General features: G+C 35.5%; 2 protein-coding genes across 2 annotated transcripts in view; both read right to left on the bottom strand.

The window, feature by feature from the left end:
• Positions 1-757: 757 nt before the first annotated feature.
• On the bottom strand, positions 758-5,808 carry LOC146136233 (dolichyl-diphosphooligosaccharide--protein glycosyltransferase subunit TMEM258-like). The gene is made up of 3 exons (XM_083395811.1): positions 5,695-5,808; positions 5,498-5,626; positions 758-903 (listed from the first exon to the last, which is right to left on the bottom strand). The coding sequence occupies exons 1-3, from the start codon at positions 5,695-5,697 to the stop codon at positions 784-786; spliced, it is 252 nt and encodes an 83-aa protein (XP_083251937.1). The 5' UTR covers positions 5,698-5,808; the 3' UTR covers positions 758-783.
• A 1,220-nt stretch (positions 5,809-7,028) lies between these two features.
• LOC146136232 (ubiquitin carboxyl-terminal hydrolase CYLD-like) overlaps positions 7,029-17,110 on the bottom strand; it is a 38,771-nt gene continuing 28,689 nt past the window's right edge. Inside the window, exons 16-20 of the mRNA XM_083394942.1 lie at positions 15,086-15,285; positions 14,156-14,309; positions 12,446-12,549; positions 10,595-10,696; positions 7,029-10,146 (exon numbers count right to left, since the gene is read on the bottom strand). Of these exons, the coding sequence (XP_083251068.1) occupies positions 9,903-10,146; positions 10,595-10,696; positions 12,446-12,549; positions 14,156-14,309; positions 15,086-15,285 (804 nt within the window). The 3' untranslated portion in view covers positions 7,029-9,902. The remainder of the gene's footprint in view (positions 10,147-10,594; positions 10,697-12,445; positions 12,550-14,155; positions 14,310-15,085; positions 15,286-17,110) is intronic.

Raw genomic sequence — 17,110 nt, 5'->3', positions numbered from 1 at the left:
ATATTGCGACCCACTTGAAACGTAGCGCCGTCGAGAACTTTGCTTCGCCTCTCCGTTTGCGACTTGCGAACATAACGAAAAGTATATATTAAGATCACACACGATTTCCATTTTACCAAGGTTAAGAAAACCACTGGTATGTTATGTGGGCCAGCAAATGTAACGTTTTTTTTATAAAATAAATTTTCATAATGCACGAGTGTATTTCAGGGCTTGGCTAAGTTAATTATACATAACCCACAAAAACAGTGACTATTCACGTATTTCCCTTTTTTTAGTACCATTTTTGGACCCTTTAGTCCAGATTCCAAAGCAAGAAAATGAAAAATAAAATCTTCTGTAAGGAGTTTGTGAAACGGTTGAACAACATTACTGGTAGTTATACCAGGTCTGCGAAGACGGTAAAAAACTTAAACGCGACTCTCCCTTTCGTCGAGTCGCGAGTCCGATTCTGCGCCGACTCTACCGCCTGTATTCCGACAATTTACGTAACTAAATACGGTTGATATTCAGCAATTTACTTATAGGGGTGTCATATATATTAATCCACTCCACAATACATCGGACCACCACATGCCATTCCACCTTAACAATTTACAATTGGCGGCCATACCACTTAAAAATTTGGTACTACCATTCGCTTGTCGGACCCGGGACTCCGCTAGTTTTACTAGAGTCCTACCCCGATCCTGCAGCCCTGCTTTATACAAACAACTTTACATGCTAACCTACGACAGAAATCTGATATAATTATGGCCAAAGTTTTACAATATTACTTTATTACTACACATAAATTCCAACCCATAAAAGAAGAAACAAGATTCCAAAACCATTAAATACAGAACCGACAATAGACATCAGCAGTTCTTTGTGAAAGTCCCTTGTGTACTTTGTTGAAGTAACCTAGAAAAACAAGCATACATTATTATTTTAGCATTGCAACTATAGTGTAAAAACAGATGTACCAAAACACCTAAAAAAGCTTTATTGCTGCATTACTGTAAAGACTAATCAATGAAATTTAGCAAATTTGTTAAGGGAATTAGGATGCCCACCAGAAAAAAGTTGCCTTGGTTGTCGTGCCTCGCACAATGATTATGCTAAAATAATTACTTGCCCTAGAATGTCTGAATTTCGTACAACATTTCAATAGAAACTCTGCTAGATCTTGTTTATAAATTAACAGTCCTAGTGGTATCAGAAACAACTAATGTTTAGCTTTAGCTAAACAAAGCTGCAATAATCAAACTACCATTTGCATAATTTGCCAGTTTTACATTTCATCGCCTTTTTTCACTATCTGTGCGGTGTTTTCGTTTACCCTAAAACACCTCTTGTATAATACAGATTTTTGTGGGTATTAGGGATGCTCAAAGTAGAATCCCAAGTGATTTTTACCCAAAAACACCTCTTGTATAATACAGATTTTTGTGGGTATTAGGGATTCTCAAAGTAGAATCCCAAGTGATTCTAAAATGAAGTTTCAGATCTAAAATAGCAAATCTGGAATATCAAACCCTAGTATACTTTTTTATTAATTATTCCAACTCCTATTTTAAGTGGGTGGGTGATTAATCATAATATTTCCTATTGTGACGGTAATTAATCACAAAACAATTACAAATACCTGTAGTTGCCAAAAGTTAATTTTTTGCCAATATACAACGCAACACAAAGAACTTTTCAGCAATTCAGTCTGTTTTAAAAACTTATGTAGTGTTTTGGTTCTATTTTGCTACGAATTCGATCTGTTATGCAGATAAATGTTGTGCTGCAAATAATGCAAAGTTTCTAGTGGCAGTAATGTGCAACCAATACTTGACAATAACGCTTTGTGTAACCTAAATTAATATTGGCCTAAAATTGACCTTGAGTAACCCTATAGTGCAATTTGTTCAATGATCGCATGTTATATGATTGCATGCATAGGCGCCGAACTTTAAAAATCCCAGGGCGTTTTTTGAACCAGTTCTTAAAAAGACAGTCCCGAAATTTCAACATAGGGAATTCCCCTATTTTCCGTCTGAAGTTAATGAATAATGACGTCATAAAATAGTGACGGGAATGGCGTCATAAAAATATAACCAGACACAGCCAATTAACGTCCAGCAAAAGCAAACCTTTTAAGACGCAAAGCCAATCGTGCTTTAAAACCGCTAAGTGTGCAATCGTTAACTTCAGGCGAAAAACTACACCAAGACGGTGAATATGTATGATTGATTAGAATCATGTTTTGACTATCAGCAGCGCAGTTTCCCAAGTTTCATGTACAGGACCACGCTAAATTGCAAGCACGTCTCTCGCCACCTGCAATACTAAACGAAGATTGTTTTTCCCGGTGTTATTATGCCACGATTTGCGCAACATCTGCACACTAAACATGTGGTCTTTGGATATGAAAATAATTTTGCCGTAAATATCATTACATAAAAAAGGGGACTTTAAACAGTCACAATTAGACCACCTTCAAGAGAATTTGTGTTAGTTACAAAAATTCCGTTGTTCCACCAAAATCGGATACTAGCGCGCGACCCTAACTTGATGTTTTTAGCGAGAAAAAAGGACGAAGGCTTGACTTAGGGTTGTCAATGGCAGAATAAATTTTTGCTAATCAACCAACCTGAATGAAAGGTGAAAGAGAAAAAACATCCTGCGTTTACAGTTGACCACACAAGACACGAAAAACGGCGTTTTACGTTTAATTTTGGTTTCATATTAGCTTAAGACATGTGACCCTACTGACCCAATTACATTAAAAACATTTCCGCTTTGGACGGTAAGTTAACCCTGACAAAAACGAACAAAAAACGATAATATCACTTGCGAAAATGGGGGGGGGGGGGCCGGCCTCAATCCCAAGCCCGGCCCTCAATACGCCACCGCTCGTCACCAACAAAACGTAGCAAGTCTCGCTAACTGATTTTGCAATTCGTATATTATGTTCAAAACAACCGTTATATCTCATGTGATTTCGTCAGAATTAATTGTACTTAAAGCTAATGCGTGCTTTGTCCTGTATTAAAATGATGAAGGATGAAGGTTAGTGCCAATATACTTTAATCAGTGTTTACTTGCAGAAGGAGCGAGCAAACCGAGGGCGAATTTTTTGGCTATAGCGATATTAAAAATTAAAGAGACTTGTGCGAGAGGAGTCGGCGTTATTGAACAAGGATTTTTATATGTGTTTGTCGTTTAAAAGCTTGTGTTCGGAATGTTATGCTTATTTATCGATTTGAGTGACCAAACGTCTCAGCATATTAAACATTAGGAATTGTGACGCTAGACAAAGCACTGTGTTATATGGCGGTTAAAAGTTAGGAAATAGGTTAACACTTATCTTTTTTAGCCTCAGTAATTGGCTTGACGCATCTTTTATCACAGAAGATTTTTCACTAAACACCAATTTCTTATCAGCTTAAGCTACGTTAGCACGACCTGGTATTTCGTACTTTTAGCGCAGCTTCGGTTTATTAATAAGTTCAAACGAACACTTTCGCAGATGGTACTTCTCCCCATGTTATTCAGGAAAGTCGCGCATACTGTTAGTGAACCACGATTGTGCTACTTGTGGTGTACATTGCACTAGCTGTAATATAGTGTTTCACAGAAGTGGAGTTGCACATTAATTGCACGCGAAACTTCGGCAAAATCCAGGGCGTTTTGACGCCCTGCAAGAAATCCAGGGGGTCAAAAAACGCTCTGCACACCCACATTTGGCGCCTGATTGCATGTTATATGATAGAATATTACTTTTTAACTTAACACATTTAAGGAAATTGCAAACTGCATCTGGCATTACACATTAATGCAGCGCCTCTTAACCGGTGGTCGCATGAGGCCTAAAATATAGAAACGTGTAGGTATTTTATAAGAATACCAGCCTAACCAGAAAACTAGAGATTGTTTTGCTCGCCAGATGCGCTGTGAGGTAAAAAGATTGAGAAACCATTTAGAAGCACAAATGTGAAACATTCTGCCTCAAAGCAGGCTTTTCTGCACCCAGCGTACTTTAAAGCCCAAACCTTTAGTTATTATTTTGTTACACACATCTTTGCGAGCAAGTGCCTGAGGATATATTAGACTTTGTTATTGACAGAAAGTTTTGCCATTTAAGTCACTTTTCGCAGATATGGTCACAGCTGAGCAGGCAACCAGAATTATTCCCCTGCCCAGGCCTTAACTTTTCGACCTGGCCTTTTTCTCACGATTCTGCTTGTACTTGGTGCATTGTAATTCCTTTCAGTCTGCATAGTATGGCAGGTGCAAACCACCCCCAATTTGTTTTAGGAAATTAACATATGGCTATACATTCTTCGCTCGACCATTACTAATTTAGGCCTTAATTTGTTTATTTTGCTTTAAGGCAATTTGTATGGATAGCCAATAAGTAAATTGTACACCTATAAATGTTCATGTGGTGTTAACATGAAACGCCTATGAATGTGTATAAAACTAAATAAAAAAAAATAAGGAAAAAACATTAATACATGTGTCAAGTGTTTCCTCTAGGGTGCGCAAATGCGCAATTCCGCAGCCACACCAGACAATTTGTGCAGAAACTTGTGCGCATTTACATCATTCTCGAATTCACAATAACAAAATCTTTACATTTATTGCCACAACAGTTTTGAGCATTTCACATTGGCCATTTTTTCATTGAAGCTGGTATAGTTCAGTTAAAGTTAACATATCAACTCAACTACTTGCCCTAATTCTAACTTGCCAATCGCGTATTTAAAATTTGGCGCAACTTTCCCCAGTAAAACGAATAAATTATATTGGGTTCCAATTATCATTATAAACGGCAAAATTGTTTGAATTCAGTTTGGATTTGAAACGAAGGATCCAATATTCTACTTTGAACATCCCTACTCTTCATAAATGCAATTGCTGTCAAGAATACAGAGTTTAACATTTTTTTGTGCTTTACGCTAATCTATAACCTCATTGCAATATCGTCATTGTATCAATCTTGAAATTAGCATTTTTTCTTTTTAAATTTTAACGATTCGCCCTCATACACAAAACATTCATATGCCCCGGTTCCCAGCTAACTCAGTCTTAAAATATTTTTGCTTACTAAAAAATGCGGCGCTCTTTCACTTATGTACGTGAAAATTAATAAAAAAAACTTTCTTCAAATGCCGCTTACCACAACGCATATTGTTTGGGTTAGGGTTAGCGTTTGGTTGAGGGTGGGACAAGTTATTATTAATAATAAACATAATATTACTTGACCCACCATCACCCAAACGCTAACCCGCACCCTAACCCAAACAATATGCGTTGTGGTATGCGGTATTATTTTGTTTTGTTTTTCGCATACCTTTTCACGTACATAAGTGAAAGAGCGCCAAAAATGCTTCCTTAGAAAATTTCTTTAGAGGGAACGCACAGCGTTTGAACAATCGTCAACTAACACAGGAGCCAGTCAGAACGCTAAAAGTTTAAAACGCTATATGTGTATAGGCTTAGCCCAACTTCATGCACGCTTTACCTCGTAAACGAAGAACCACGCAGTAAAAAAAATACCGATCCCAAGAAGAACCAAGGTGAGGTGAGGATATATAGCTGGATTTATTGGCGATGCATACCGGCTCATACTTTCCAGATTTAAAAGGGCGTCCTAAAATAAATAGGTACCGTTAATATCAAATGTTTTATTATTTGCAGAGCAGAAAATCTTTTACATACCATTATTTCTGTTTCCTTTTGTACTTTTCGAATAGAGCCTCAAAAACTATAACATTAACAACAATCGAGACAAACTGTTGTAACTAAACTATTTCTTTTCTGTACTTGTCAACGTGTCTATAATTTCATAGAATACTTATAAATGTTGGACGTAAAAAAGGTTTAAAAAACTGTCTTAACTGACAGGTATTTTTCTTGATAAACCTTTTAGATGTTTTTAAAGGATCAAAAAGAATAAATACTCGGATAATTAGGGGAAATCGGAGCAAAACGGACCCCTCACTCTTCTCGTTAACGAAAATTGCCAGGGTCAATATTTGGGTTGTTGATACAAGCCTAAGGGGTAGCACAGTAAAATTATGTGTTTGTTACTAAAGCTCAAGTAAAGGCAAAGTTACTTGTTTGGTAATTAGTGTTTCTTTCGATAGCTTTTTAAGTTAAAAGATTTTAAGGAAATTAGGGTTTCTTTCGATGCATAGTGTCGGGGCAAAACGGACTCCAATAAGGTAGTCCGTAATTCAATTTGTTTGAATACTTTGAGTTGGTATGCTACGGTATAGAAATAACTCTCCATCTCGAAATTTATCAGAATAAACAATCTATTTTTCGTGCTTTGCGCTACTTTTTTACGCAATTTCTTAGCAGATACAGCTGTGTGGTCAATGTCCCTAAAATATCGGCAAATCACCTTCATAAGTGCAAATGACCAAGTATAGTCCACAAATCTCGATTATGTGCTAAAGGAATCACGTATCCCATCTTTCGAAATTGGACGATTTTTCAATTTACACAGAATAGTTAAATCGGATATTTTTTCGAGCGACCGCTTTGTTGCCACATCCTTAAATCTCTTTAAACTCGGCTATAGTTGCACATCTCCGAGTTTAACAAGTTTCTTGAGAATATTTGCTTTGTGACCTCATCTCTAAAATTTCACGACTCGCCTCATACAATAAGCATTTTGATCATCTTTTATAAAAAGGCAACTAAAGTCCGACCAGGCGGTATTTACGGTTGCTTATGCGGTGCAGAACATCGTCGTAATAATAGGTCAAAAATCCTTGTGGATAACGATATCGACAAATTTCCATTGCCAATCATAAGGAAACCCACAGAAAATTCGAAAAAAATGAAGGCATTTTAGGGCTCGGTTGCCCCAACATATTCCAAAACGACATTTTGTGCGATAAAAATATTACCCAAAATCGTTCCTATTTACTTTTCTAACGGTCCTGGTGCGTGGAAACGCTTTTGAAAAGCTGGTGACCTAATCAATACGAATTTTTACAAAATCAATATGTATTTAACAATTGAACATAATAATAATTGCGATACATTTAAAACAAATTCACAGCATAAAGTTCACAAAATAAAATAATAAAAGCCTGGTGAGATAAGTCTTCCACCATTCTTAAAAACACAAAATTATTTGCGTGAAACTGTTATGTCAGAATAACATATTCGGTAACTAATGATGCTATACAGAAAAAGTGATCATATTATTATCTAAGTTGCTCTAGTGGGGAAAATGTTGTTACAGAGTTTTATTTTGTGTGACATAACTAACTATGCTTCGGCCATTGAATAAAAACAATACTAATGAATGACGTCATGAACAAGACACCAGCCCACTAAGGCAAATCCCATCAACACAATTTTCAGATTGGCGGTAACTTGATTAACAGGGTTTCGACAAATGTCCACTGATTTATGCAAACTACTTCATTGCTTTTTAAAAAAAAAAATAGTTTTTGTTTAGTGGATTTTATCATGGAAAAGCTTAACATTGCATTAAATTGCTCATTTCTATTTTTCTCTTATCGCTTTGTATTTTGAACGTTGTTTTATCGCTGTGCAGTTTGAACGTGTCTCGCACATTTTTATCTCCTTTTTTCTTTGTGTCATTTTATTTTGCGTCCTGTTGGCTATGTGTGTCAGTCCCTGACGAAGCCTTGCCGTATAGTAAACCGAAACGTTGGTTGAAAAAACCTTTTTGAAAAAAAAATATATATATGCCAGACGAACCTATTTTAAATATACTATGCCTGGTAGCAACAGCATATTTATTGCTCATTTGTGTTGCAGATAAACAATCATATTGGTTAGTGTCACAACCCCACTGCACGTAGAGCATATCATAGTGAACTATTTTCCTCACCAAGTTTATTTTGCACATCAGCTTATGTTAAGAGAAATTATTTCTTTTTTATAACCATGTTTTTAAAAACTCAAATCCAACGTTTTTTTCGCGATTTTGCGTTTACCATGGCTCGAATAATATGGAAATTATGCAACTTAATTCAAATATTATCCTTTTTTTCAGTTTTGCGCAAACCTTCAACGTATCTACAATACATGGAAATATTGCATCTCGATTAAGCTCGACGTGCAAAAGTGCTACCTATGTGGTCATGTAATTTTAACTATCTGTAAGTGTGACCAATGTGTATTGGATCCATCAAATTGCAAGATTTGCAAACTTAAACCAGATAAATGCATGCTTTACAATGCGAGAAATATATACTTGGCAGCTTTGGCCTAATATGTACTTAACATTATTTAGTGTGCATTCATTTATGTGTCCGACCGCCAAGCTAATCGCAAAAAAAAAGAAAAAAAGTGTAATGCTCTGTAACCGGTATGCCGCGAGAACACGCATGGTGCGCTGCGGTATTCCTGGTTTTTGCTAGCATCTTGTAAAGCAAGTAGGTAAGTTTCACAGGACTGTACATATACTTACCATTAGAACTCCAAGACTGGCGTTTTACCATAAGTAAAACACAATAAGCCTTTAATATTGAACCATTAACTCACGATTAGCGAGTATAACCTACTTACTAAACAGAACGCAAACCATTAAACACATATGCTTGGACATTGTCGAGGATAGGTTTTGTTCTTACAACTGTTGTCCGTGTTTCGCAAGATAAAAATTATTCCAATTGTGTTCCGAAGACTATTTAAACGTTACAATATAAAATTCACTTTTGTGAGTTGCGAATGCCACTTCATTATAAGCCAGGGGTCGGCGACCTACGGCCCGCCAATGTAAATCATCCGTCCCGTCGCCATTTTGACAATTAGACACAAGTCCATTTCAAATACTTTTTTTACTATTTTAACTACGTAAGTGCGAAAAATGTTCGCGCTTTGCGCGAATGATCTTTATTTACATCCGGTTTGTTTACGTTTTGATGCTGTCTTTTGAACTGGTTCCCGTTGCGCCGAGGAAGGCTGCCAAGTTCGTCGCGGACAAACGGAAAACGTATTCAAAAATATTGGACATATATTTTCTACCATTTTTTTTCGGCAATGTAATGAAAACTTGCAAAAAATGTCGGTATACCTAAAAACACCGCGCTCGCTTCACTTGCCAGGTGTGCCCTGACTTACAAAGGTTAAAAAACACTGAACTAGATTATTTATTAAAATTATCGCGTTTCTTCAAAGTAGTTTTATTACACTTATGGATGACAAGGTGTGGATTTTAAACCAAACAAACGTTTTTTTTTCGCGCCTTGTGCCAACACTTTTACTGCCTCCTTAAATGTAATTAAACAATTTTTTAAGTGCAATAAAAGATCCGAGGCTCGCCTGATTCACAGTGGTTATAACATTTTAATAACACAATTCTTAGTTAACATTTTGTGCGGCCCGCAGAGACCTTTCTGAGTTGGGTTTTGACCCGCGACTAGAAAAATGTTGCCGACCCCTGTTATGAACCCTTTATATACATACTCCGCCACCTTGCGGAAATTAAAAAAAAGCAAGTTCTAGGACTCTTCGGACAAGACATTTCAATGTTAAAGATAACGGGTTTTTGGTAAGTTTATTTGCTTTCAATTTAGTAAGTTCATTTGCTTTAAACTACCTTAAATATTTTCTAATTTTTTGTTTTGTCTTATTCGTTTTTTTGCGTGTTTGGAGACAATTTGGTTTAAGCTTGTAAGTGCCGCACGTGAAAAAAGGTTGAAGCACTGGTTTAGAGCAGGGGTCATCAAACTACGCCCAATCCCACATTTATTGATGCACTTCCTTCAATTAACGATATAATCAAGGTAATAAACGAACTTCAATCTTTACAGTTATCAGTATCCAGCCATTTATAAAAAAAGTTTGGCGACCCCTGGTTTAGAGAGCAATGCATCTGGGCCCTAGGCGGACCGTTTCGTCAATCTGCCTATGTCTAGTTTAAACGGCAATTAACATCAAGTATAAAACATCATTTCTGAACTTTGATAAAGACACAAATATGCGTCACACAGCAGCCGTCGCATGTACTCTGGCATCTCACGTTGGTCCATTTCGAGTAGTTTAGTTGTGTCCGTTTTAAGCCACTCTTCAAATTGCTCACAATGTGTAACCGCGGGTATGTTGTAGCCACTTTGCTCGCCAACTCTGTCTGCCATACTATCAAAGAAACACCATTTGGCATTTCGACCCTTTCCACACCTGCGGACGTTTGTGAAACAAGACAACCGTTATAGGTTAAATAAGTGTAACTATATAGCATTGTTTACCGAGGTTAACAATTACTCATTGTCATTAGTCTATTAGTTTTTAATTGTGACTTTTAAATCCTGGTTTCTGCCAAACGCATTTATCACAGGGTTATCCAAACCCAAGCCCGTTAGGCGATTTATCAGTTGCCAGTGGAATTATTTAATTAAGTGATTTCAACTTTTTTATCAGCGAAACAACTATATCCAGAAAATATGAAAAATGTTCAATAAAAATAAAAACAAAATAACAAACTACAGTATATGCTGAAGATCTTAGACCACCCTGAATTAAAAGAGGTAATGTGATAATTTCAGGAATTCCAAAAGTAAAAAAATTGAATATATAAAAGGAGACATAACAAATATCGTTTTTTTTTATATAAAACATTGCCACTTACTTAGCAAACGAGACATAATGACTTGTTTCAATGCAAACCACGGCATACAACTCAAGTTTGTGTCTTACAGCCGGCCTTGCTCCTTCATGGGCAATAAACGATCTAAACACAAAAGCAAGTAAGAAACGTATACCGTACAACGCTTTTTTTCTTATCTTCAGCTGAATAACATACTGACCACGGCTGGGAATACCGCATTCGGTAACGTACGATATTCTAGAAATAAAAGAACACTTGCCCTGGTTTGAAACAATTAATGTATTATAAATATAAATAACGAAAAATAATAAAACAAACATACATATACGTCTACAACAAGGGTTCTTAAACTGGGGTCCATGGACCCCTTGGGTGTCCGTTAACTAGTTTTAGTTAGGGGGTCCGTGAAGGCCAAATTGAAATACTAATGTATATTCAAGAAATAATCAAATTTTCTAAGAAAAGAGTTTAATTAAAAATAAAACGTTTTTGCACTGAATGTATTTAGATTCTATTTTCCTTTCACATTTTGTGGACCTAAAACTGCAGATTTTTAAAGTCTATTTGTATTGTGACGTCAATTTATGACGTCATTTTTAAACATTTCTTGCTTACCGTGGTCCACGCGAAGCAAAAAACATTTTTAGGGGTCCGCTGTGAAAAAAGTTTAAGAGTCCCCTCTAAAACTAATGTGATATATGATAATTAGGGCGATTATTTTTTGACCAAAGAAATTGGAAATTTTGACCTGAAACATTAAAATTTTGACAAACTTTGACCGAAAAATAATTTATTTTGACAAAATTTTGACCTGTTAAAAATACATTGATTTAAACGACCTATTGTTGTCTAACGTACTGTACTAGTGTCTTGGCGTCGTCAATCACACGTTTTTGATGTTTTACTGATTACCGGTCCAACACAAATCAGTTATTTTTAAGGTTAATGCAAAACTCATGAAAATACTCGTTGATATTTTGGCATTTCAAAAAGACAAACAACTATAAAAATGCCAAATTTGAAAAATGTAGATCCAATTTTTAGAATAGGAAATAGGCGATTGCAAATCACAAGCGAAAAAATACAGAAAATACTGTTTAATACATTTGTCCAAATCAGAGGCCTCGGTGGTTAATTCTGCTCGCGTATACCACATTTTGATCGAATGAAGATATTGTACAGTTAAAATGTCGTTAAATATAGATCAAAACTACATTTTTTTGATAAAATTGAACGACAAATTTCACAAAAAATTGAACGACAATTTTAAAAAGCTGACTTAGAGTTATTTGTTTTTCATTTTGTAAAGAATTTATGCGCATTTTTATTCGATTCTGACTTGTAATAATTCTGACAAATTTTGACCTTTCGTGTAAATTTTGACAAAATTTTGACTTTTTTTGACAAGTTAAAAAATAATCGCCCTAATGATAATCTAACCGTGGAGAGTCAACCTTTTTAACGACGTTAAGGTACTAATAGTATAATAGTACACCGATATTTAAAGGGACTAACCGAATCAGTCGATCGATTACGCAAGCAAGTAAAAAAATCTCAGTCGATACACGTATAACTATGTAGGATTCGTTGACCTAAAATGGGGCTGTAGATTGCTTTTAGAAGGAAACTGTTTGTACTATCAAGATGCAGCAGACAATGGTGTCATGGTTGTATCTCGACTCGCTTCGCTCTAAGCCTGTGTAGCCCAGTTGGTAAAGCGACGGCCCCAGTATGGCCGGAATTATGAGTTCGAACCTCACGACAGGCTAGATTTTTCTAGCATTGCCTTGCTGCTCGAATAATTTTAATTAATTGACTGATTTTGTATGTCTCTTGAATGTTTCCGGCGAAGTACAGAAACTATTGAATAACCTGTATTCGTCAGGCAAATCCATTTTTTTGAATGCATGCTTTTTTCGCATAGGATGTTGATGACATATCTTGGCGCATTGTTCGCAGTAGGAGCTTATATGATCCTGAAAAGAAATATAAGGCGAGTAATTCTTTAGGTGAAAAAGGGGCGTAAACTTTAACAAAAACTGCAACAGAAGGTTTGTTATTCATCGTCTCCCCAAAAGTTCACTGGAAAATTATCGTGTATCTATAATCCTTATGAAATACAAAAAAGGTTCGAAAAAAAATTGGATATTGGTCTCTCTCTTACATAACAAGTTTATGGTGTCTCTAACAGTACATTGCTGTAAGAGACGTGATATTTGCGATTTAGAGCAGACACATAGGATTGGTTACATGTGGAAGCTTAAAAGCTCACAATTGGAAAGTAATTAACCATTTAGAGTAGACATAACAGTTTGTCAAAAAATATAAAGCTGGACAGGTCACAATATGGCGATTAGGCGTTCTAGTTTTTATATGCACAAAGATAGTTTGAGAAAATAAAATATTACACTGAAAAGGCAGTGAGGCGCATATGATGGAGAACATCGCAAAATTATGAGTTTATGACAGTTTTAATAGACCGTGCAAGTCCAACATCATTTAACAAACAATATAAATTTAGCTGATTTACTTGCGTTTAGCTGATTTACTTGCCCTTAGGCGTATTGCTTACAAGACCAAAATTAAATCGTCTTCATAATTTCTGTAACATCGCAGTAAAAGTCCTTTAAAAGAAAAACGCAACCTTTTTCACTAGCGGCATATCATTAAACCAGATAAAAAATTCGACGACACACCTACAAAGTATATGTTAACCGACAAAACATTGCCGTATAACATTTTCTTATCTTTTAATTTGCCGCTTTTTTTTGGAACAGCAGCCAAGATTAATTTAATTAATGGCAATAAGAGTCTTAAAACTGCCTATAATTTTACAATTTCATGAATTTAAAGCAAGGGACAAAGTAGTAATTAAAGCAAGGGGTCATTAAATATCTTAGATAAGGTATAATAGGTATTTAATTTAAGTAATTATTTGCAAATAATGTCAGACTGTATAATAATTTCAAATAACCAAAAATACATTAACGCTTAATTAAAATCTATTTAAACTAGTTTTTATTTTATTTGTTTACGCGGGAAATTTGTTAAGCCCTCGACAGAAAATTCGATTTTCAACGTCATATTTTAAAGTTGTTATGCCACATCCTAATTAAGCACTTTAAATCCAACCCCGATTTTGTTGTAACATGTTTTTTTTTAATTTCTTTTTCATATGGTTTCTCATTCAGCGATATGTGTTGAATAGGTATTTAATCAACTGCAGTGATATTTAAAACAAATAGAAATCATTCGCGGTTAGGTTTAATAAAGATTCGGTAACAATCTATGCCAACCGTAAGAAAAACCCGTGGGACGTTTTTGAGTAATGTCGTTTCATGGTGACAAATAAACAATAAGCAGGCTGAATTTATGCCATTTAAAGTCACACTGAAATGGTCATCGATAATTTTATGTCGACCTATATCAACCAACCAGACGATTAAGTTCAGTTGTATGACCAGCAGCGATTTCATTCGAACTGCTTAATAAGGCAGTCAAGTACAGGACCTCTCAACAACGAGTAAGAACGTTAACTTACCAGGCTACGTATAATAAAAAGTCATAATTGTATGTCCTTACCTGCATAGAACGTTCAACTGAACATTGTTTGCATTCGTATTCGGCGAGCCCGCCGCAAACTGTACAGTTTCTTGGCAGTCTTTCAACCATGTCGGTCACGTCAAGACTAAGGCTCGGCCGCACCCGGTTATACATGCGATAGTCTTTTCCAAATCTCAAATAAATAAAATGAAAATAAATACATTTAGTTACTACATGTTGTATCCTTATTGCATAACGTATAAAATGCTTATGTTTTGGTTTCGTAGCCTGATACACCTAAAATTTATTAAATACTTTCGGTAGGGGCGTTAGATTTCACAATGCGAATCCTTTATTAAGTTAGGTTTAGGTGAGACAACTATAAACTATCTATGAAGAGTTTCGCAATATAAGAGTATCTATCTAGAACGCCTGTTTATTAAACAGAGTTGCTGAAGAGACTCATGAACCTTAACAGTAACCAATTGGATAAATGTAATGGGATACATTTTCGTAATGGGATACAAGGTAATGAAAACCAATTTGGAAACATGTGTGCATTCTTAAATGAACATCACAGTAAAAAAGATCAAGTCTGACCAAACGTTTATTGTTACATTAGAGCTAGTTATCAAAACAAAAACTAATACACTTTAACAAGGTTTCAAACTGTATCCCCATCTAAGCATTTACAAAGTTATTGTCGCTTCTTGAAACAATTGGTTAAAGGTTTATTTCACTGAACTACTACAAGGCAAAATGGTTGGGGTATTCACTTATTTCAGCATGTTCATGAATCGTAAAATGCCACAGATGTCAGGACAATAGGACATCTACCCTAGGTATCTTCATTTACACATCTTGGGTAGCAAGATTAACCAGATGCAAACATTGTGAAGCTGGCACTACATGATATTCATTGTGTATGTTTAACAGTTCTTTTGTGATACTGCCAACTTTAAAAAATACCTTGGCATTTGTAAAATGAGACAAACAGGAACTTCACGGAACTTCAAATCGGATGCTAAGAAGGATTGTTCAAGAAGAAGTTGTGTGCTTGGAAGAACCATTTTTTCATCTTTATCAGTAAATATTTGATAAAAGTGGCATTCTTGGGTGTGGTCAGAATTACCTTGTCGAAGTTCTATCAAAGGTTCTGCTTTGAAAACCTGACCAATAAAGCAACAATAATTAAATACAGTTGTATAGTAGAATCAACAGAAAAACACAGGATTTTCGTCATTTTATAAATAAATGTTATATTGGAGTTAAGCTATGATTTCCAGATTGTGTACACGCATAATATTCAAGAACTAAAAATTATACTGCTTTCGTGAGTATTACAAAAATAGTTAATTTATGTCAGGCTGTGTTAAACAAAAGCATTTTCCTAAAATTTCGTGGTTATATGTTTAATATATTCAGCAAAATAAGTTCTAGTTTGACATTTGTTTTTTTAACATTGCCTTGTAGGAATGCAATTGCTGTAACACAGCGGTTCCCAAACTTTTTTAAAAATTTGCCTGGTGGACCATTTGCATTTATTTTGATATTTCGCGGCCATATTAAAATCAAAGAATGGTATAGGAAGAATGCAAAAACCACACGAATGAAAGAAAAAGCAAAAACTATCAAATACGGTAAGCGTTTAATGAGATGGGAGCACTTGTTTTGCTGCAATTAACTCATCAATGTTTGGTTTAGTTTTAGATAGCGCAACTCTCATGTCGTGTACTACGTCCAGTCGGTTTCGGTATTTGTTTTAATATTTAGGAGAGTGGAAAAAGATCCAAAAGTCACTGCAGCACATTTCTCGGTGAAGAAGTTTTGCAACTTGGGTGTAAATTAGGTGTTAATAAAAAGGTGCAATTTGTCAACTTCATTTAAATTTGGAAAATACTGTGGGATTTCTTCACTGAGAATGGACACGTGTTGCTTCATCACTTCAATAATATCATCATTTGCTTTAATTTTGTTATCATCCCAAAATTGATTAATCTCAAAAGGGGCAAAGTTTTTTTTTTCAATTTGAAACGCCACAGCATTTATTTTGTATTAAAAGCTGTCAACTTTTCATGAGAGTAAAGAGCGTTTATTTCTTTTCCTTGCAGAGCCAAGTTGACGAAGTTGACAGATTCAAAAATGTCAACCGAGAATGCAAGAAGCATTAAAAAACTATTGTCAGAAAAGCTATTGTGTAGTTCTGGTTTCCGTTCTCTCAGAAACTCATGTGTTTCTTTCCTTCAAAGGAAGACTCTTTTCAGAACTTTTTCCTTTGATAGCCATCTGACATGTGTATAAAGCAAAACGTGTTGTAATGCAGAATCACTCTCTTCGCACATTTCTTGAAAGACGGGAATTAAGTGCATTCGCTTTTATGAAATTCACTGATTTAATTACAGTGGCAAAAACGCATGACAACTTATCGGGCATAGTTTTGACCATTAATGCTTGACGATGGAGAATACAGTGTGTCCCAATTGCATTTGGGGACTTTTCTTCGACCAGAGTCTGGAAACCAGAGCGACATCCCAGCATTGCTGAAGCACCATCAGTGCAAACACCAATTATGAGCTCCCATTGTAGATCATGATTCTTAAAAAAATTGTCAACTTTGTTAAATATATCTTTTGCCTTTGTAGTTGTGTCAAGAGGTTCGCAGAACAAGAATTCATCTTGCAAATGTTTGTCATGTACGTAACACACATATACGAAAACTTGAGCTAGATTAGCAATGTCTGTTGTTTCGTCTAGCTGGATTGAAAAATTAAATTAAAGTTGAATTGTGCATCTTTGAGACCAATTGTAACAGAATGTTATTTGACATATCAGCTATTCGCCTACTAACACTGTTGTCTAATAGGGACAATTGCTTTAGTTTTTCAAGTTCAGAATTTCCCAGAAAGTTTGAAAATTTTACAGCAAGGCAAAACTATCTGTTCTCCGAAAGTGTGTGGATTTTTTGGCAATTGCTATTTCAAACCAGCTACATTT

Source organism: Ascidiella aspersa, chromosome 8 (genome assembly GCF_963924565.1).
Source record: "Ascidiella aspersa chromosome 8, kaAscAspe10.2, whole genome shotgun sequence".
Lineage (NCBI taxonomy): Eukaryota > Metazoa > Chordata > Ascidiacea > Phlebobranchia > Ascidiidae > Ascidiella > Ascidiella aspersa.
Note: the sequence above shows the minus strand (reverse complement) of the source record. Positions and strands in the feature narration are given on the sequence as shown.